Source organism: Pagrus major, chromosome 13, assembly GCF_040436345.1.
Source record: "Pagrus major chromosome 13, Pma_NU_1.0".
Lineage (NCBI taxonomy): Eukaryota > Metazoa > Chordata > Actinopteri > Spariformes > Sparidae > Pagrus > Pagrus major.
Genome location: NC_133227.1, coordinates 25,653,252 through 25,674,689, shown reverse-complemented (window position 1 = coordinate 25,674,689; position 21,438 = coordinate 25,653,252). Strand labels below are relative to the sequence as shown.

Sequence of the window (21,438 nt, the reverse complement as noted above, 5' to 3'; positions counted from 1 at the left end):
TGTTCATGTTTATTTGTGCTCCACACAGGGTTTCTAGTCATGTTAAGTCCTTGTCGAAGAATTCCTCCATGTTTTCTTCCTGTGGGCATCCTTGATGATAAGCCTCACTCACTCCTGAAAATACATTTGTCTCTCAGCCAGTTATGGTGTGGTCTGTGGGGGATTTGGGGGATTAGATGTGCTACTATCAGGTATTACCAGTCAAGCTGAATACCTAGTTTTTCTACTATTTAATCCAAACAAGACGTTGCTGACTGGAGCCTAACATGCATCCACCAATGGACATTAGAGGGATTGTCTAAGGAAAGTCTTATCTGATAAACTGAATGGCGACCGTAGCTAACCAGGATTTTATTTTGTCTTGACATGTGACAGATTGTTATCCAACGATCAACTGCTTTCTAAGCTTGGGCAGATATTAAATATTACTGAATATCATGATATTTGCAGTCATATGATTTTTTTTTCACAATATCTAATATCGAACAGCTGTCAAGGCATCCTCTGGCTTTCAGTTTGAAAAGACAATGCAGGCAGAGCTGTCGGGTCAATATTTGAGGAGTTGGGGGAGCAGTGACGGACTAGCTGCACCTGATGATGTAGCCTATTCTATTCTGATTGCAATTCATTCTTTGCACTAAAGCTCTAATTTTAAAGTTCTTCTTTAGTATTATTTTGTTATATAACCATTTCACATACTTCACTAGAGAGTCCAGCTTTTAAAATGATTCCCAGTGTATTAAAACACAGAAAACAAAATCCTGAATTTTCAATAGTAGATACTTGAAGTTGTCATCAATAACCAGAACCTGAAAGGACGATTATATCGACTATTGCGATATTTGGACAGGAAAATATCATGATGAAGATCATGAACACTCCATGACGATGTGAATCTCTTGACTTGAAAATTATCTTGACATGACAGTAAGCTAGAATTCTGTACACGGTCATAAAATATACTGAAGAAGCAGTGACATTCTGGTCATAAAGGTTCGTCAGATAAAATCATCTTTAAACAATTAATGCACAGAGTCAAATTCTCAAAGAGGCTTTGACCTTTCTAAAAAGGCTGAAATGTGTTTATGAGGGTTTTCTGTACATATTCCAGGCTCAGTGCATCTTTAAAATGATAAAACAACAGTTTTCTTGTCGCACTGAATAACACCTCCCATTAGTAGATGTGCTATCCAAGCCTCATGGGACAAACTAACCCTGCGGTGGAATAACTACAGGGTGTTTAAGACTGAGTTTGCTTTTAATGACTGGAAAACCATTTTTTGCTCATCTCTGTGTACTAATCCATCTAAATTTAGACAAGGTAGTCACAGTGTCCCAGTTTAAAAAATGACATTTACCTGACTATGTTACACCAGCTTGTATTTTATGTTAGACAGGAGATCAAGGTGAGGAGTATAATTATATATTAGTCTGACGAGAAGAGTCGCCACGGGCCTCATCAAGAAGTCCCGGAACAAATGGCTGTATAAAATATAGACGCCGCTTCTGGGTCTGAAAAGCAAAGTTTATGGAGAAGTGCCTTAAACCTGCATTCTTTCTAATAGCCAGTAGGGGGCACCTCCACTGGTTTCACAAAGAAGTTTTGATGGTATGTAAGTTCACGAGGAAATCACCTTACTTCTCACTTGATTTATAACCTCGTAAAACATTTTCTTGAGGAGTTTATGGTCTCAATCAGTCCAATCCCTCCACATCTAGCTAATTTTCATTATTTACAATGACTTGACGTCAATAAACCTCTTCCTGATTCTGATTTCTAAATCCATATACCTCTGACTCTTGCTCTTCAGTTCGGTAGTCCCTGCTTTAGCGTACTTATTGTTATTTACTTCTTATGGAGTCTGTTACTTCAGATCCCACCCTGTCCTGCTGCGCTGCAGCTGGTAGAAGCATTACAGATTGTTTAAAAGGTGGAAAAGATGAGGATGTGCTGAGCTATTAACAACAATAACATCACATAATCTCATTTCCTTGTTCTCAGACAAAAATGCAACTACTTAAAAGATGAAAACAGACATGTCTGTAATGTGTAGACACAGAAAAACACCTCATGTTCTCCTTCAGGCTCTCATCAGCGGATCCACCTTGTGGTTTATAGCACTGGCTCCTCTCCTCTTTCTCCTCTTCGTCACCTCTGAAATCGCTCTCTGATCTTCCAGGAAGACGAGTTCAATTCAAACCAATTCCACTCCTTTTTCCTCACTTGTCCGTTTTTAAATTAAAACTGATTTTCAGCCTTTAATCCCGAGTTAACTGAGTCAACTGAGCTCACTGGCTCTTTTCCAACAATGGCCAACTTCACATTCAAACAGTATCGCACAAATCATACCTAGAGGACCACACCACTCTCTTTCACTGTAGCAATAGTCTCTGAATGGACCCACAGGGCTAGTTAAGGATCAAGTGCCTTGCTGAAAGGACATCTCACTTTTATGACCCTTTTTCATTGCGAGAACTTTCCGGGAAAATTATGTTCTTTAGTCCCTGGAACTACTGGGGTGGAATTTGCTGCTCTGAATGTCGCTGACAGGTCAAATGCTGTTACAACTACAGTATGGCAATCATTCACACAGTAAACAAGCACTGAAATGTCTTGTAGAGATCTACCGATTGCAATTTTCCTCGGCTTATTCTGATTTCTTTTCTAAGAATTATATTCAACAGCATACACAACATTTTTTGTAATCTGTAGGCAATTGTATGTTCATAGTAAAATAACCCATTGTTAGATATTTTGATGGCCTGCTACTGAATTGTTGAAGTGAATTATAAGCATGTATGCAGTGTATATTTGTATACTTGAACTTATCTTGGCCGGTCGCCAGTCATGTCCAGTCATGCTGAAAACCAGACGTTTCTGGACCCTGGCCGGTCCATCAGGGTATCTCTAATTTCTTGCAATGTTTACTGAAGTTTAAGCATAGTAGATAGTAGATAGTAGATAGTAGATAGTAGATATTCCAGCCAATCCTCATCAACTTTTCTAAGTCTCCCTTCCAACATCTACATATTTAAGACATCGCAGCCAAGCAAAATTAAAAACATAGTGACTCTGTGTTCTTTAGATGGTAGTTATGCAACGAGCAAAAGGGACTTTCTGCTCCTTGTTTCCTGGGACTAATGATCAAAACCCGCCTTTGTCCATGTACTAATTTTGAAAAGTGTATATAAATTTGGCTCAAGAATGGGTTTTCAATTGTGTTAAGAAACCAACATTATGAACTGTGTGAACTAACTTTCAACTAATTAATACAATCAGTTAATAGAATTCATAAACGAAAAAAAAAACATTTCATCATGTCTTTCTGCGAGAGATACTCGGCTGCAAAAAAAGCATGACTTCCTGTGAATCAGGGGATTTTTCTCAGTAAAAAACTGCCTGAAGCGCTAAATATAAATGCACTCAGAGCAAAACTGGTTAAATCATTATTTTGTTACGACGAGAACAGATAAACTAACATCAACTCGCATGAAAATCTTGCACATTATTGCCTCAGTTTGAAGTGAACAGAGTGACAGTCTGTCTCAGGATGATAAGGTTTCATCATTGTTCCCCTGACTACAGCAATGAGAGTTATGTAATTCTGTACAGTCATAGCAACATACATTTCAGATGAGGATTACTTAGAAACTTCTGTACAAAAAAGGTTTGCAATGGGGATTTCGTGCACCATTTGACAGTCCTTCAACATCACTGTCAAAGGTCAGAGATAACAGATGAGTAACAACCGAGAAGCCACAAGGTCAAATCTGTTCAGGGTTTTATATTCATTATCGAATAACGTCAGTGGAACGTGTGCAACCTGCTTCTTTATGTGTAAAACTTTACTGCTTATCCCGTCTTATCCCACCTGATCCCACAAGTCCCTCAGACAGAGTCTCAGGGGAGCGAAGACAGGAGATAAGGAAGGACATTTACAGAGGAGACAAGGAAGAGACTTTGTAGGCACTGCGACCTTGTGGAGGCAGACGGAAACACACTACATTTGTATATGCAAATTGCGGCATGCAGAACTTAAAGGAACTCCTCGCTGTTTTTCAAACCCACTTTATATTAGTCACAGCAATGTCATGCCATGGCTTTCACTGAGTACATGCTGTATGCCACCAGCACAGGCTGGACATCTCGACTTACTGGTGGCACTTTTCCTCAAACTAGGGAGAAAATCTGAAAGTAGTCTTTCTGTTTAAGCACCCCGTCCCAAAAATTACCCCTACATTAAGTTTACAGACATGCCAAGCTGACACCAAAAAACTAGCTGCGAAAAAGTTGCAGTTGAACACACCAAAAAGACTACAGCGGACGGCCAACTAGCTTGTACAATCTGCACCATACCACTAGGAGATGGTAGTCTGTATTCGTCATTCAAAAAGGGACTGCGATTGTTATGATAAAACTGCGTTTGCCTACCATTTTGCCTACCACTCTCGTGTACACAGCACTTTTTAAATCGAGAATATGTCTGTTAAAAAGTTGCAACTGGTACTGCCATTGTCAGAAGTTGTTCTTTTGGTTGTAGAAGAAGAGGCAGAGGCAAAAAATGAGGTGAAATCATGGATGCTACAGCGACAGGCTCAAGGTGCTTTCACTTTCTTTTTCTGTTCCTCTTCTTGTGCACTGATTCACTTAGCTTAACATCCAATGAGAGTGATTTTCTCTTATCAACGGACTGAGCCACCAATTCAATATGAGTGTCCTGCACCGGTGGCACTAGACGGCCCTTGTCGGCAGCTTTTTGGACCTTTGCGCATGTAGAATCGCCAGCAGCATGTGAGAGAAATCCCTCTGATTGCTCAGGTAAGCGGATCAGTGCACAAAAAGGGGAAACGGAAAGAGAAAAGGAAAGTCCCTTAAGTCTGTGTTATAGCAGAAGTACATGATCTCACTCATTTAGTGCGGTTTCGCCTTATTCTTCTCCTCTGCCTCATCGCCGGTGCAATTTGCAACATTGTCTCGATTAAAAGCGGCTATATTCGCAAGAGTGGTGTCAAAAATGCTGCGTCATCGAAGGATGTACGAGCTTGTTGGCCACCAGCTGTAGTCTATGCGGTGTGTTCAAGTGCAGCTTTTTGGCAGAGACACAGGAGACGTGACAGTCTGCGTTTGTCGCAGCTAGTTCTTTGATGTCAGTGTGGTGTGTTGGGGCCTTTAGAGAACGATGAGCTGTTACAGATGAAAAAAACACCTTTTTCTGATTTCAGCAAAAAGACATGTGAGAGATGCTTTTGACTCACTTTTATTCATCAGGAAATGAGAAAAAAATGACATCGAGCCTTCCTAATCACTTCTAGAACTCACTCAACAGACTTGAATAAACTTGCGACACTACAAATAACCCATTATAAGATGTTTTGTGCCGTTGTTTTATAGGTAACAGAGTAGACATGAAACATGGAGAGACAGGCGGGTATGGCCGCTGTAACAGCTGGCGTTTCTCTCAAAAAGCATATCTGCTGTTAGAATAAACGCATTTTTCTAGTCCGTGAATCCCTATTTTTCAAATGTAATTGAAAAAAAATTAAATATCCTCATATGTTTGGGCCAATGAATATCATATATTTAATTTCATTGGAGTACTTAGATGTTCCTGGGCTTCAAAATTTCTACATCAGGTAATTTATGCTTTTTAATGGCGAGCAGTTTGGCAACACGTCCTGCAAATGAAGCTCATCTGAATTTGTATCTGAGGACAGACATATGAGAGAGGGGGGAGGGCACAGAGGGGAATCACAGAGATGGGGGAGACAGGGAGGAAGAGGGAGAGAGATGAAAGAAAGGGAAAAAAAGGATGACGAAGAGAAGGGTACACGGGTAAAAAAGGTAACACAGACATCAAATAAAGACGGCAAAAAAAACAGGAATGATATCAAAGAGACGGAGATGGGAGCGGTAGGAGGATAAAAAGGGAGGTGGTTTGGGGAGAGACAAAGCCAGAGTGGGGCAGACAGTGTTTCTACTCACCACAATCATTTCTGACGGCTCCAATGTGATGCATTCACAGCCTCGTCTGCCCCCCAGCTGCTTGCCAAAACTGTGGAAAGAGCACACACACACACACACAGGATCAGTGTTAAAACAGAAACAAAGCAAAGTCAAAGATAAAACAATTCTCACACACCGACGGTGGCAACAGATGCAGTCAATCACATTCGCCCACCCACAGATGAACACCAGCTTTGCTGAATGGCAGTAATTGCCTGAATCAAAATTGGCTTTGATTAGATTAAATGTGAAAACCTACGAAGGGTTCATGTAGATACTGTATGTCTTTACAGTATATTAAAAGTAACATCCGTTTGGTGTGATGTGCACCAGTGAATCAACATTCAGACACTGAAACACTCCCTGATGACTTGTGTTTTGGCTACTTGTTTCACACCCATAAGCACAATGTTAAAAATAGCTGAATATGAGTCGTATCCGGTGACACTAGGGCTGTGCAATATGACGTTATATGTTGTTTGACGATAGAAAAACATCCATCATTTCATTTTATGCTTTTATTGTTTATTTGGCTGTGTCACAAATCTCTTTGCAGCAACACTTTTTCAGAATTTGGACGACATTTTGTGTTCGCCCACACGGCAGGATAACTTTAGGGAAACACAAACAAACACGTGACACAGAACCGGGTCATTATGAACAGGAAGCCTCCGACCAGCCGAGACAAAATCAGGAGCTCGTACCTTTAAGAGTGTCTACTTCAGTCGGATGGACGTGGGTTGTGTTTATAATTCAAAATGTAATCAGAAATAGGCCTGTCTATGCAGTTAATCAATATTAACTATTAATCCATTGAATTTACAGAAAATGTGACATATTTGTATCATAATCTGGATATGAAATGACCTATTTCAGGATATGAGATATTGGTTGGCTTGTGACATTTGTGGGGAAATAACTTATTAAAAGAAACAAACTGTTATAGATTTTAAGGTGCCCTATAGAGTTGGAGATAGACTTCACATTTATCTTTTACCTTTATAAAACCTTTCCTACATGTGAGAGACACTAGATTCAGATTGGCTGCTGACTCATAACAGGCTGCTGGTGTTAGAGCTGTACAGTTGGACAGTTTGTGGTGAACCACTGAAAGAAAAGAGAGTCGATCAATAAGTCCTCACGGTCGACGCCTCAACATAACAGTACACAGCCTGCAGAGACTTAAAACACAATCAGTGTTTAACCAACTGTGATCGACACAAAATATATAATCCTTAGTGAGACAGGTTGGGAATTCATATATTTAGTGTTCCCGAGTCTCCTGTTTGCAGCTAACTGGTGATGACATTTATCAATAAAAAAAAGTCAATATACACAACTGACCGCAGACATTTCAGGTTGCATGCCATTTATGGTAAATGTGTTCGAATTAAAAGTCGATGTCACCATGTAAATTAACTTCACGACTTTATGACAACTGCTTAGTGAATCTAACAAATTAAACCTCTGATTGTCAAGCGGTCTCCCTCACAGGGATCGTTTCAGACTTGCCAAGATCAGCATCATCCCACGGTTTTACCAGTAAACAGTTTCAGCACAATGTGAGTCTTTGTCTGCAGGCCTCGCAGGTTAAGCCCCAATCAGCTGTTGGCCGTTGTGTCCTCTGATAAGCGGGAGGAGAGCAGCTGATGCTGTGGTGAGGCCATGTGGGTCGGTCTGCTCTACTATCATCACATGGGAGAATCTGCATGATGTCTTAGCTCACTTTGGAAACGCGTTATGTGACAGTAAAAACCTTTGTTACAATTTTCTCTTGTCAGTCTGTCTCCTTAAAACTCCTCTCAGAAGGATACAGAAGCAAAACAAAGCAATTTTCAAAAAGCTGAATTGTGGTGATGCATTTTTAAACTTTCCTAACTGTTAAGTCAAACACAAAGTTAAATATCATTATGTTAAACTCAAAAGGCAATTAACAGCTTGTGTGCAAAACAAACATCCAACAGAAACACAAAGGGCTAATTAAAGCTGCGGTTAACAATTATTTTCGTCAATTAATCTGGATTTTTGATTAAATTGATTAAAAGAGAAAAATGCTTCAAATTGCTTGTTCTCTCCGAACAATAGCCTAAAACAAAACAAAAAAAATCCTGTTAACTTTTGTAAGTGAAAAAGAAAAGCTGCAAATCCTGACAGTTGAGAAGCTAAAATTACTTTAACAATGAATCAACTGGTGATTTTCTAGACTTCCGGTTATGGAGTGCGACTGACAGACACGCAGTAACTTGGCTCGTCACTGACTTTCTGAGAAAATACTAAAAGAAACGACTAAGCCTTAACTCAAACTCACTTTTAGCCCTGGAAAAGTCTTGGGGATTATGAAGACGCGGAAAAACAACAAACAAGGACAACAATCTCCGAGTGAAACAGCACAAAACAATACAACTATGACCGACGCTAGCCAGGATGCTAACGACAACCAGGAGGAGGCTAATGCTAGCGGACCGTCAAATACTGAGATACTGGATGCAATTCGCTCCCTGAAGAAGGACTTCGACCAACAATCGGCTGACATGCTGGGGGCTGTTAACAGTATTAAGGGAGAGTTGCTGTCCCAGTCGAGGAGAATTGGCGAAGCTGAGAAGAGAATATCGCATGCAGAGGATGATGTCGCCACTCTCCAACAAAAAGTTAAACAACTAGAAGGTACAACAGAGATGTTGCGCAATAAAATCCAAGACCAAGAAGACAGGGCAAGACGCTCCAACCTGAGACTAATCGGTCTCCCTGAAAAAACCGAGGGCCCCGACATGTGCAGTTTTCTGGAAAACTGGCTTCCCAAGCTACTGGGCAACACTTTGACCCCCATCCCTGTGATTGAGCGTGCACACCGGGTCGGCCAAGCCAACACAAGCCGGTCTTCAGCGCCAAGACCAATCGTCATCAAATTTCTGAACTATAAAGACCGTGAAAATACACTCAAAGCAGCCAGAAGACAGAGGGAGGTGCGCTACAACAATCAACGGATCAGCTTTTTTCCGGACCTGTCAACTGAGACCAGACAGCGGCAACGTCTATTTGATGGCGTGAAGGCGAGGCTCCGTGCCATGAACATCCGCTACGGGCTGCTCTACCCTGCTCACCTGGTCATCACCTATGACGGCAGGCGCCGTGTCTTCACGTCCGTCACCGAGGCAGAGGATTTCCTTCGCAGCATTCCACCACAACAATCTACCGTCACCGGCACTTCGCAGGAATCCGCAAGCTCCGAGAGCTGATGAGTCTATTTTCTGGACTAAATCTAAAGGTAACGGTAAATCTGAAAACCACTACGATTATATGACGGAGGACTTGTGTTCTGGACAAACGGTCTTTTCATCCCTCTCCTTTCACAAAAGAGTACCTTTATTTTGAAAATCCTCACAAGACATTTAATGAAACTTCTCCATGTGAGTTTTGAGTTATAACCAACTGTGATAACTTTTTTTTATTTATTTATTTATTTATTTTTTATTTATTTATTTTTTTTTAGTTAGTTTCCTCTCTCTCTCTCCTTTTTTAATTATTTATATACTTCTGTTTGTACTTTTCGTCTCTCTTTCTCTCTCTCTTTATTTATTTATTTATTTATTTTTATTATTGGTTTTTGATTATCATTTCATTTATTTTCACCTTAAATCCGAATTTAAAGTCCGTTTTCAATGTCAGTGAGCCTTATGACGTTGTAGCCTATTAGTGCATGAATCACGTTGCTCCTCATTGTGTGGATCAAACGTTGATCATAACCAGAGTTAATTACTCATTTTGTAGTTCACATGTACTTCGTTTGGGGAAGTGCATGAAGGGTTTTTGGGAGGGAACAGGATCTCGGTGCTATGTCTTTGGTTTTGTCTTTGCGGTTTTCCGGTCAGATCATTCGAATGTGCATTTTTATTTTAAACATGGATGACTACTAGATCAGAATTAAAAATCTCTAGCTGGAACACAAGAGGGTTGAACAAATTGGTAAAACTGAAACAGGTATTGAATAGGATTAAGCAAATGAAGGCCAACATTATTTTCCTTCAAGAAACACATTTGGTAGAAAATGATATAAATAGAGTCAGGAGCAGGTGGCCAGGGCAAGTTCATTCTGCTTTCTTTTCTTCTCATGCCAGAGGAGTCATAATATTAATTCATAAATCAATCCCTTTTCAATTAAAAAATAAATATATAGACCCATCAGGGAGGTATATTATACTTAACGGTATGATAGTGTCCACTCAAGTCAGTTTAATATGTGTCTATGCTCCTAATGGTGACGACCCGACTTTCTATCAAAATCTTTTTCTTTCTATATCATCCTACTCTGGTCAGTGCATAATTGGTGGTGATTTTAACTGCGTGTTAGACCCGTCACAAGATCGTTCAACTGGTATTGATACCTCTCATCAACAAACAAGAAAAATTATCAAAAAGTTTATGAGTGATCTAAATTTGACTGATGTTTGGCGATATCTTAATCCTAAAAAAAGAGATTATTCATGCTTTTCAAGCACGTATAAAACATACTCGAGAATAGATTATTTTTTAATTTCACATGGGCTACTGTCAAAAATTGAGAAATGTTGGTATGACAGTATATTGCTTTCAGACCACGCACCAATCTCCTTGATAATGCAACTACCTAATGTAATGGCCTCGCCGCCTAGATTTCGTTTTCAGTCTAGATGGCTTCAAAACCCAGACTTTGTAAAGTATATTGATGGGAAAATAGACGAATACTTCTCTCTAAATACTAACCAAACCAGTGCGTCTGTAAAATGGGAGGCATTCAAGGCCTATTTAAGGGGTGAGATCATAAGCTATACTACATACAAATCCAAAAAATATTATTCACAGCTTAACACTCTTGAACAAAATGTTAAAAAATTAGAGGAAGAACTTCATCACAGTGATACCCCAGAAAAACAACAAGAGCTCCTCTTGCTGAAATCCCAGTACAATGAGCTAACCACCAACAAAATAGCCTCCAGTTTGATGTGGTTAAAACAATCATACTATGACCAGGGAGAGAAAGCTGGAAAGTTGTTAGCATGGAGGTTGAAAAAGATACAAACTGACAGGGCTATAAATTCAGTTAAATCACAAGATGGGAAAATCCTGATTGATCCATCTGAAATAAACACTGCTTTCAAAGAGTTTTATGAGGATTTGTATAAATCAGAATATAATTCACTCAACAGCTCAGAAAAACAAAAAGAGTTTTTGGATAAACTCCAGTTTCCATCATTAACTGAAGAAGCTAAAATTGATCTTGATAAACATTTATGTGTTGAAGAATTATCAGAAGCAATGAAAGACTTGAGCAGTGGAAAGGCACCTGGGCCTGATGGCCTGCCTATTGAACTATACAAAACATTTGCAGGGAAATTGTTACCCCATCTCTTAGAGATGTTCAAGGAATCATATGAAAAAGGAATTTTGCCCCCATCTTTAAGAGCTGCTGTTATTTCCCTCCTTTTAAAGCCGGGCAAATATCCCTTAGATAGAACATCGTATCGACCCATATCTTTAATGTCTTGTGATACCAAGATACTTTGTAAGGCTCTGGCCAAGCGGATAGAATTACTAATACCCAACCTGATCGCCAACGACCAGAATGGATTTGTTCTTGGCAGGCAAGCTTTTCACAATACGCGCAGACTGTTGAATATTATATATGTCAAACAAAATGCTAGAGACCATGCGATACTGTCATTAGATGCTGAAAAGGCGTTTGATAGGGTCGAATGGAGCTACCTATTTGACGTCTTAAAAAGATTTGGTTTTGGGGAAAAATACCTTAAATGGATTCAATTATTATATACTGAACCAGTAGCAGAAATCGCGACTAATAATCAAATTTCAAAGCCTTTTAACCTAAGCAGATCCACACGCCAAGGTTGTCCTATGAGTCCTTTGTTATTCTTATTTGCTGTTGAACCCTTAGCTATGGCAATCCGTCAGTCATCTGACATTACAGGCATGACTATTGGTAAGACAGAACACCGTTTGTCTCTTTTTGCTGATGATATTGTTTTGTTTTTAACAAAGCTAGGAACTTCACTTAAGGCTCTTAACCATTTGCTAAAGGTATTTGGACAATTCTCTGGTTATAAAAATAATGATAAAAAAAGTGCTTTGCTACTATTGAACAAGGAAGAGAGAGAAGGTCCCCAGATCCACACTCAGTTCACTAATACTCCAGAAGGATTTACCTACTTAGGCATTAAGATATCGCCTGTCATTGAAGACATAATACCAATCAATTATAACCCACTTGTTAAATCTGTAGGAGAGTCCCTAGAGAAATGGAACGCGATGCCCATCTCTATGATAGGACGTATAAATATTATTAAGATGTCTGTCCTGCCCAAGTTCTTGTATCTTTTTCAGGCGATTTCACTTCCCCTACCTGTCTCTTTTTTTTCTACTCTTAAGAAAAACATCACCTGCTTTATTTGGAGTAACAAGCGCCCTAGATTACGTCTTTCTCTCCTTTATCTGCCCTATGAACGTGGTGGGCTTAAACTGCCTAATATGAAACTATATTACTGGGCAGCTCAACTCCGGGCAGCCATGTATTACTTTCATACAACAGAGGTTCCAGCTTGGGTAAAGATAGAAAATGATGCAATAGAACTTCCATTGTGTCAGTACCTCTATTCGTCTCAAGCTAAAATACTTGGGAAACGAACACAAAATCCTTTCCTTAAAAACACTCTGATAGTATGGCATAAAGCCCACACCTTTTTAAATGATATCCCCAAACTTTCCTGTTTCACACCTATATGGGGAAATGAAAACTTCACTCCTGGGAGGCGTGACATGGGATTTAAACAATGGATGGAGAAAGGATTAAGCATAATAAAAGATCTTTATGAAGAAGGCGTTTTAATGTCATTCACACAATTAAAGTATAAATTTGACCTACCTGGGAAACATCATTTTAAGTACATGCAACTAAGAAGCTTCATATACTCCCAGATTAAAACTACCTCAGAACCCTCATTATCTACTATTGAACGACTCATGGTGAACAACCTACATGGCAGAGGTCAAATATCAATCTTTTATGGTTTGTTACTAGCAGGCTCTAAAGAAAACTCTCTCTCTTATCTATCTTCATGGAAAAATGATCTTCAATCAGACATTAGCATAGAGGACTGGGAGAAGGCATGTCTTCTGGCTCAAACACAAACTATAAACACAAGATGCAAACTTCTACAGTATAAATGGTTGCTCAGAACTTATATCACACCTGTGAAATTGCACCATTTTGATCCCAATATTCCTGATTACTGCACCAAATGTACGGAAGAAGTTGGTACCCTGCTACATTGTATGTGGAGTTGTCAAAAACTGCAGATATTCTGGAAAGAGGTTGTTGACTTAATTTCTAAACTCATAGAAAAGGTAATTCCAGTTGAAGCTAAGATATGTTTATTGCACATATATCCTGAGAACTTCCCAGTGACTGTAAAAAAACGTAAACTAATTAATTTCTGTCTGTTGCAAGCTAAACGTGTGATTGCCTTAAAGTGGAAGGAGACTCAGGGACCTACCGTGGGCCAATGGATTACAGAGCTGTCATCTAATTTGGCACTGGAAAAACTGACTTACATGGCAAGAGGAAAAGTTGAGGACTTTAACAAAATGTGGTTGTCTTTCCTAACCTTCATAAATAATTTGAATGTGCAACCTAGAGCTGGACAAGATCTGTTGCCACCACCTTCATGATCTTGGAATGGCCCAATAAGGGTTAACACGGCTGGAGTATTGGTACTGTAAGAGGATTGATATTCACTGGAATATGTACAGATTAAATATGTAAGGCACATTTTGATACTATTATCAGAACTTTGTTAACCGTAGATCTTGTTGTGGGTGGGAAGAGGGTGGGTTAGAGGGGTTCCTGTTTTTGTATTTGTATGTTATACTGTTGTTGTTATGTGTATGAATGTTTGTTAATTAAAATGGAAAATCAATAAAGAAATTGTGAAAAAAAAACAATGAATCAACTGGGATTTTTGTCCACTGTGAAAGGGGTATTAGATACATGAAACCAGGCCGGACACGCTTATTTTCGCTCCTTTTACTGGCAGTATGCTATGACGAGTGTAGAAGCTGCTGATGTTAGAGGCCAGCAAAAATATTGTTCCATCCTCCTCTGTTCAAGCAGCATTCAAACATCGTTCAGTCGGTGTTGAGTTTGAAAGGAGACTGAAGTTCCACTGTAACGTTGTCAGTGGCCTACATGCTGCTTTTTATTGTTCCCTGTCGTTCGGCTTGTTCTCGACATCGAATGTGATACGCCAGAAATAATACAGAGTGGCGAACTCGTCTACTGGCAATGAGAAAGAAGTCAATCGCATATTGTTAGTGAGTTTTTAAAAAAAATCTGCACGCACGCTCCAATTTTGGTGTAAAAATGGTAATCTGGCTTCATTTCTCGGCATGTGTCCATGTCTGTTGGCAAGTTCCAGTATGTAACAAAAGACAAGTGTTTGAAAATGTGTTTGAATACTCGAGACATTTCTTTATACATCTCGTGTCTGTGTTTATGCACACGGTAATTCCTCATGTCTCTTTGTTTCCCGTGCATGTCCAAGTGTGTGCGAGTGTGTGAGAGACGGACCGTCTGAACAGCTCAATCAGTGTGTGTGCGGTGATCCCTGAGAACAGACGGGCCTGCGAGCATGTCTCCCACCCTTTGGCATGCTGAAAGCGGCGACTCAGCATTGTTTAAGGACTGGAGGAGCGGGCTGGTTTTAATTATGGAAGCGTGCTGAGCTGGGAAACGGCCAACTTTCACTCTCACATCTCCTCTCTGGGTTTGTTCTCACACTGTCGCTCCCTCCTTCTCTCTGCTTTACAGCATCTTGCCTTCCTCTCCTCCTCATCCTTTTTGACCTTCACTTCTTCTTCCCCTTTTTCGTTGCTTATTTATCTTTATCCATCATACGCCATTTCTGAGCCCATCCCTTCTTTCTCTTTTTCTGTCAGCCATAACCGTCCATCAGTCTCTCCCACTCACGTTCATTTCCATTCGATCATCTTCTCCTTCCTGTTGTTTTTCCTTTGCTTCTTTTTCCCGTGTCCTGTCCACTTTACTACTCTCCCTTTTTACTTTTTGCTCTGCCGTTTTCTCCCTCTCTCTCCTCATCTCATTCTTCATTCCCTTTCATCCTTTCTTTCTCTCTCTTACTGTTGGCCCTTCCTCTCTATGGGCCCAAAAAAAAAAAAAAAAAAAAAGAGGCAAACTTTCATCTCATCAGATCCTTAATCACAATTTCACACCGGCGCACACACCACTCTCACAATTTTAAGCCTCTTGATTTAGTGCTCAGATGAAAGCCTGTCTTCATAATGTGTTCTGATGATGGAAACAATGATGAAAGTCCTTTTATTTCCCCCTGAATTGGATGAGCATATATATTCTTCAGACAGACAGATTTCCTATGAAAGAGTAAAAGGAAGTGGTTGTTGAATCAAAGCTTTGGTGCGTCACACTGATTTCTTCCAAGGGAGGAGTGATAGTCCACAGAGAGCTGCCACTGGAGGACAATGACGTCCGTATTGTCGCTGGAAACCCGTCTCGTCGAAGCTGAACTACGGCCAAATTAGCTGTGAGTGGATTTATTTGACACTTCTCTGCCACGCGCACTCAGTATCACCTTGTATCCACATGTTCGGACTTAAGGCTCCTCTGAATGAGGTGAAACAGAGGCTCACCTTAGAGCATCCATCCCTGCTGATACAGCCTTAATGCTTCTTGGCAACACATTTAAGGCTAAAAGGATTATATCAGGGTTTCTACAGGAAACTAAATTATTCACTAAATGTACAAAATATCAAACGCGTTTTCTTTTCATAAAGTGCACTGGTCAGGTGAATCCAGGAACAGTAAAAGCCATTATCCCTTTGTATTGAGTTTTCTTATTTCAAAGAAAGTGATAATGCCGACATGATGTCCATTATCAGAAGTTAATGGATGACGTGCAGGCCATTAATTCATGATTCTGGACAGCTCAGAGGGCATTATCCTGCATATGCTAAGGTCATTTGCCAAAGAAAACAAAAATTAAGACCACTGATTTATGTTTTTATGCATTTTGTGATCAAAATCTGAAGTTCTTCACAAGCCATAACTCCAGTTCATTTTAAAACAGTGAACAGACAGTTCCACTGAAAGTAGGGTTGGGTACTGAACTTGGTATTTTTAAGGGTACCGACCACATAACATTGGTTCTACCGAGTACCGATTCACCATAAATCAAACGGTGCCAGATTTTGGTAGTTCAAAGCGCATCTTTAGAGTATAGAAAGGAAGAGAAAGAGCGAGAAGTCACCGCTGCAACAAGTCACAGTAAGTCAGGGCAACACTCGCACCAATATTTGTACTTGTAAAACACAAAGCTGACCAAAGCAACACGTCTATGTTGAGGTAACATCTGGTCGAACACGAAATATAAAACACCGACACGTGTACAGTGTTTGACAGTCTTGTTGCTGGGGATAATTCATGTGATCTTATCATTTTACTAGCTTAAGTCAAAACTAAGCCACTGTTTGTGTCCAAAATTGCTTACCAACATGCTGTCCAGTACACTTAAACAGTATGTGAGATCTACTACAAAGTACTTCCATAGGTTCACGCTTTCATATTTTTAGTATCTGCATTTTTTAATGAAGTGATATTTTATTGACCCCCGTCAGGAAATACTGCATTTGCCTCCCTGCATGGAGGTCCGAGGTCAGTGTCAGCTGCAGAAAGCATTCCTGGAACTGTGAGGGGTTTACTGTCATCTGTCAATGACACGTCAGTGACGAAGATGCTTGCCAACACATGTGCTACGACACCAGGTCCAGCAGTTAAAATTCTTCAGATTGTTTCACACCACAGGAATTGTTTGTTCTTTGTTTCTTTAAATATTCTAAACTGGTTTGATCAGAAAAAAATACAAATACAAAAAGTCCCATGTCACAAAGCCAGGTGAGTGAATGAATAAATGCAACGAAATGCATGTCCTGTCTCTACAACAGCTCCCACCAGAACATGAACACCCAGGCGTGGTTTTAAGAGTTCCCAGGGAGGAATGCAGTCTGCTGGGCTCACTGTTCTCTCAGAGCCCTTAGCCTGGAGGTCAGCCCGACTCTGACAGATCTCTCCACACTCCACTGAGGCGAGACGCATGGTCCCTGTCAGCGCTGCCCAGAGCCTGCCAAGCCCTTCTCCTCACTGTGTGTGTGTGTGGGTGTCTGTGTGTGTGTTTGTGCCAGGCAGCGAGACAGGTTGTGTGAGACAAACAGAGAAAATACTATTATAAAAGAAGCTGGAGGAAAACTAGTGTACGTGCGATTGTGTGGGTGGACAAAAACGAAAAAAATACACCTCGGCGCAGCTTCCCATATTTGCTCCTGTCCGTGACCTACTACGTCCCCACAAAGGTAGAAGAATGAGTAAACTCTGAGTAACTGAGTTTGTGTGGGTGTGTGAGCACGTGTGTGTACCCACCAAATAATGCTGTGGCTCTGACTTTAATTAGCTCCGATACCTCTCTGTTGTCAGCTGGTGTGAGTCTGTGTCTCACAAAAGGAAAAAAAATACAAACCTCTAAAACTGCACTGCGGCCAAAGATTTACTCAGACAAAATAAAAGGACGTTTAGAGTTTTGTAAACTTGTCAAAATAACATGCAAATAAATGTACTGACGATGAATCACGGCCTCAGTATAGACAGCTTATTCACTCCTGCACAAAGACAGCTCATTTTGGGAAAAGTATGTGTGGTTGCGAATGGCGAAACAAATTTTATGATCCCGTTTGAATTGTGCCATGAATTACACACGTTTGTCTATTTGAAAGATCATTTTGAAAGAATTCTACTAAGAAAAAGCATTTTAAACCTTATTTTGGGGCAAAATCACCAAACTTATTGAGCATTGAAAATGAAGGTATAGCGCTCTCCCCCCATTCATTTAGATGAGAAAAATGGTCTTGCTAGTTTTGCCAAGATGGCACGACCTGACTAAAAGGACTTTATGGGAGGCCCAGCTCCTCAAGGTTTTAGTCATTAGTCTTTCAAATTGCGTATCTTCACAGTCTTACACTTAGTTTTTTTTTTATGACAATCTTTGAAAAATGCTAAATTCAATCGGGATCAAAAAATGATTTGTCTCTGACCATTAGCTACCGTCCATATTTTTCTGAAATAAGGTCCCGTCTCATGCAGAAATAAAGAATATTTTCTAGAGATATGATGTTCTTAATGTCCACAACACAACTACAGTATGTTCAGACCTCCTCAGAGTATCACATGATAGCATGGATCAATATCATACAGCTCAGGTAGTGCCAGTTGTAAAACTCATCCAATCAGACCAAAACACACCAAATTCACAAAGCCAGACAATTCAAAACAAGACTCTTTCCATTGTCTTTTGGCTAAAAGTATCTGTTATGATTGAAACCAATTCAAGATCTGTTTTCTTTAAGACCCCGCCACGGCTTTGGCATCACCCCCAGCATGTCCAAACCACTGAAACAACTATGTCTTTGATAAAAACCTTAAGTGATCTACTGCTCTCACAGCAACATTTGTTGGACGAGCTATTGTGTTTTATTCCCCAAATAAGTCATCTTTCTCTTGGAGTGGATGGACAGCTCTTCCCACAGCACTGAAACTGTGCCTGTGCTGGATTTCAGCAGGTGATGATTTCTCTCCCCTCTTTTCCTACAGAAACAAGTTGTTGGCAGAAGGGAGAACAGGTTCAGCCCCGGTCCAGTGACAGCTGCAGCGCCCGGGGCAATAAACCGTGACAGCCGGCACAGAAACTAAGGCCACACACACACGTACACACACACACACCCTGAGCTGGTGTCAAAAGCCTGGAAAAATCTGTGATAAGACCAAGACTGCAAAATAGTAAATATATATAAAAGTGGCAATAAAATAACACAAAATAGGTTTTAAATTTGAAAACAAAATGTGCAAGTTGGTGTTTGCATGTTGTAGCATGGTGCATAAATAGTTTCCAAATATTCAAATCATTCTTTTCATGTATTCTCATGCAACTCACATCCATTTGAGAATCACACAGAATGACTGTAGTGTAGTGGCAGTGAGATGCAGCGACCCTGCAGCTTTATATGCCTCGCTGAAGGACACACTGACATAAGTTGTTGCCAGCATTACAGCTGATCACCCTTGGGTAGCTCTGTGCAAGCGATAGACACGATCATAAAATACAGCAGAAACATTTCTGATAGATATTTGTTGTATCATTTGGATGGTGGAAATCAGCTGCACATTAATGAACCAATTTATTTATTATTTAGTGGGCATTCAGACCAAAAACAGCCTGCGTAGGGGGGATTGTGGTGCTTCAGGTACTGGTTAGACATGTAACACAATCCAGAGAGAGTCCTGTTTAAGTATCAAATCCATGTGTTCGAAGTCTTATCAGATGCCAAAACAAGGCATACTGCTGGGCTCCAAACTAACTTTTTATACTGATTGCACCGGTGCGCCTTTCATTTAGGTGCACCAGCACATTAGTTGCACCCAATTATCCATTTGATTTAATTACGTGGTTTAAATAATTGTAAACAGGAATAAATTGGTTCATAGAAAATGGTATACACACCCAGGCTACATTTTATTCAATCTTACCTGCTGAATATGAGGTGCACCGGTGCAACCAATGTAAATGTTTAGTCTCACTAACACTCGCAGATTTTTGTGTGCATGTGCGACCAAAACAAATCTAGCAGTGGGATCGACAACTCGAGAAAGTTATCAGCCCAGCAAAAAATGTATCTTTTGTCACAATGGTCCCAAAGTAAACAGTAGAAATGGAGCGCTCACCATACAAAGTAATCCAAATGAATTAGAGGCCTGAGTTTTTTTTTTTTTAAAATCGCTGGGCTTAAGTGTGTTTGAATGCAGCCTTAGTCTCCAAAACACCCTAAAAATTGAACAGTCCGCTTGCTCTTAATTCTGCACGCCCACAAAGATTTGTTTTTGGCAGCAGTAAGAGCTTCACTTCCAAAATGACAATCTATATGTGCATTACGTGAACAGTACAGACAGCAATCTTTGAGAGTGTAATTTGAGTCAACAGAAAAATAAGACAAGTTTTGGGCAAAATCTATACCCAAACAGAGATCCCGGCCCATTTGGCACCAATGTTTCCATGGTAATGATGGCTAACAGTAAAGAAAGAAAACCACAGACCACAGTCTGACACAGACACAGACACAGACACACACACTGATTATTCTACTTCTCAGTTCGGCCGTTCTTCCTCTCAGTTTTAGTGCTTGGTTGGCAAACGCTGACCGCTCTGACTCACACACACATTAAAGAAGACTGGAGAGCTGGCCAGCAGTCAGCTCTACAGACAGACCACCAACACACACACACACAAACTCACACAAACACAACTGCCAGACGGACTCCAAGGAATGACGTAGTGGGTCATTCAGAAACATTACGATTCATTTGCAAAACAACAGGGTAATCAGTTGAGCATATCAGAGCAGAGCCCCGCCAAACTGCTTTAAACTCTGCAGCAGTGAGTCTAAGTTTCGCAAGAGCTTACAGAGAGATAACCATTCACACTTGGCTGAATGTCCATTCATGTAACACTACTTCAGATTAAGTTCCTCAATTCTTTACTTTGTTTTCGCAGCAAGTTCCCACAAAACATGAGGGAACAGAAAGAGAGCCGCGTCATCAATGTTTTACTTGTGGAGCTTCAAGGACGAACAATTCCAAAGCAATTCGTGGTAAACACACTGATTTATTAACCATCCGTCGTACAGCACAGTGTTGGAGTATGATAACATTTGATCAAATCTGAACCCTTGTGAATCTCTAATCTAATCTCATTAAATTTAGATTCCACTATGTACAAGTAACTTATACTTTAACTTGAAGACTCAGTTCAGATCTGTGATCACATTCCAGGAATACTACAGTTTTTACTGGTAGCTACTAAATGAACCCACATTAAAATTAATTAAAGCCAGCTTAATTAATTTAAACAACCTGCAGCTTCAACCTGAAAATGGGATCAGCAGCAGAAGATACACTATGAAATGTTAAACTGGTATTGATTGCTCCGACACACTAAAATAAGATCATTTTTATGCCTGATTTTGCACAAACTACTTGATACAAATAATGGAAGTCCCGATTCAAAACGATGAGGTTAATAAGCCTAAATGCTGATTTAATTTGCCTTAAAAGTTTAATTTCTGTTGAAAGGAGTCGCCGCTCTGTTGAGCTACAAAAACAAAAGTTCACTTGCAGTCGTAGAGTGATGCATCTTTTTTTACTCACAATCTTTGGCAGAGCACAGTCAGCAGCTTGGATAGAGTGAAGTTCCAGTGTAGCTCCCATATTTATGAGATTATTATTATTAACTGATGTGCTGGTGACGTTGGTC

The 21,438-nt window shown here is 40.1% G+C and overlaps 1 protein-coding gene across 1 annotated transcript in view; it reads right to left on the bottom strand.

The window, feature by feature from the left end:
* LOC141007396 (rap guanine nucleotide exchange factor 6-like) overlaps positions 1-21,438 on the bottom strand; it is a 163,275-nt gene that overhangs the window by 95,456 nt on the left and 46,381 nt on the right. The window contains exon 5 of the mRNA XM_073479755.1: positions 5,984-6,053. Coding sequence (XP_073335856.1) covers positions 5,984-6,053 — 70 coding nt within the window. The remainder of the gene's footprint in view (positions 1-5,983; positions 6,054-21,438) is intronic.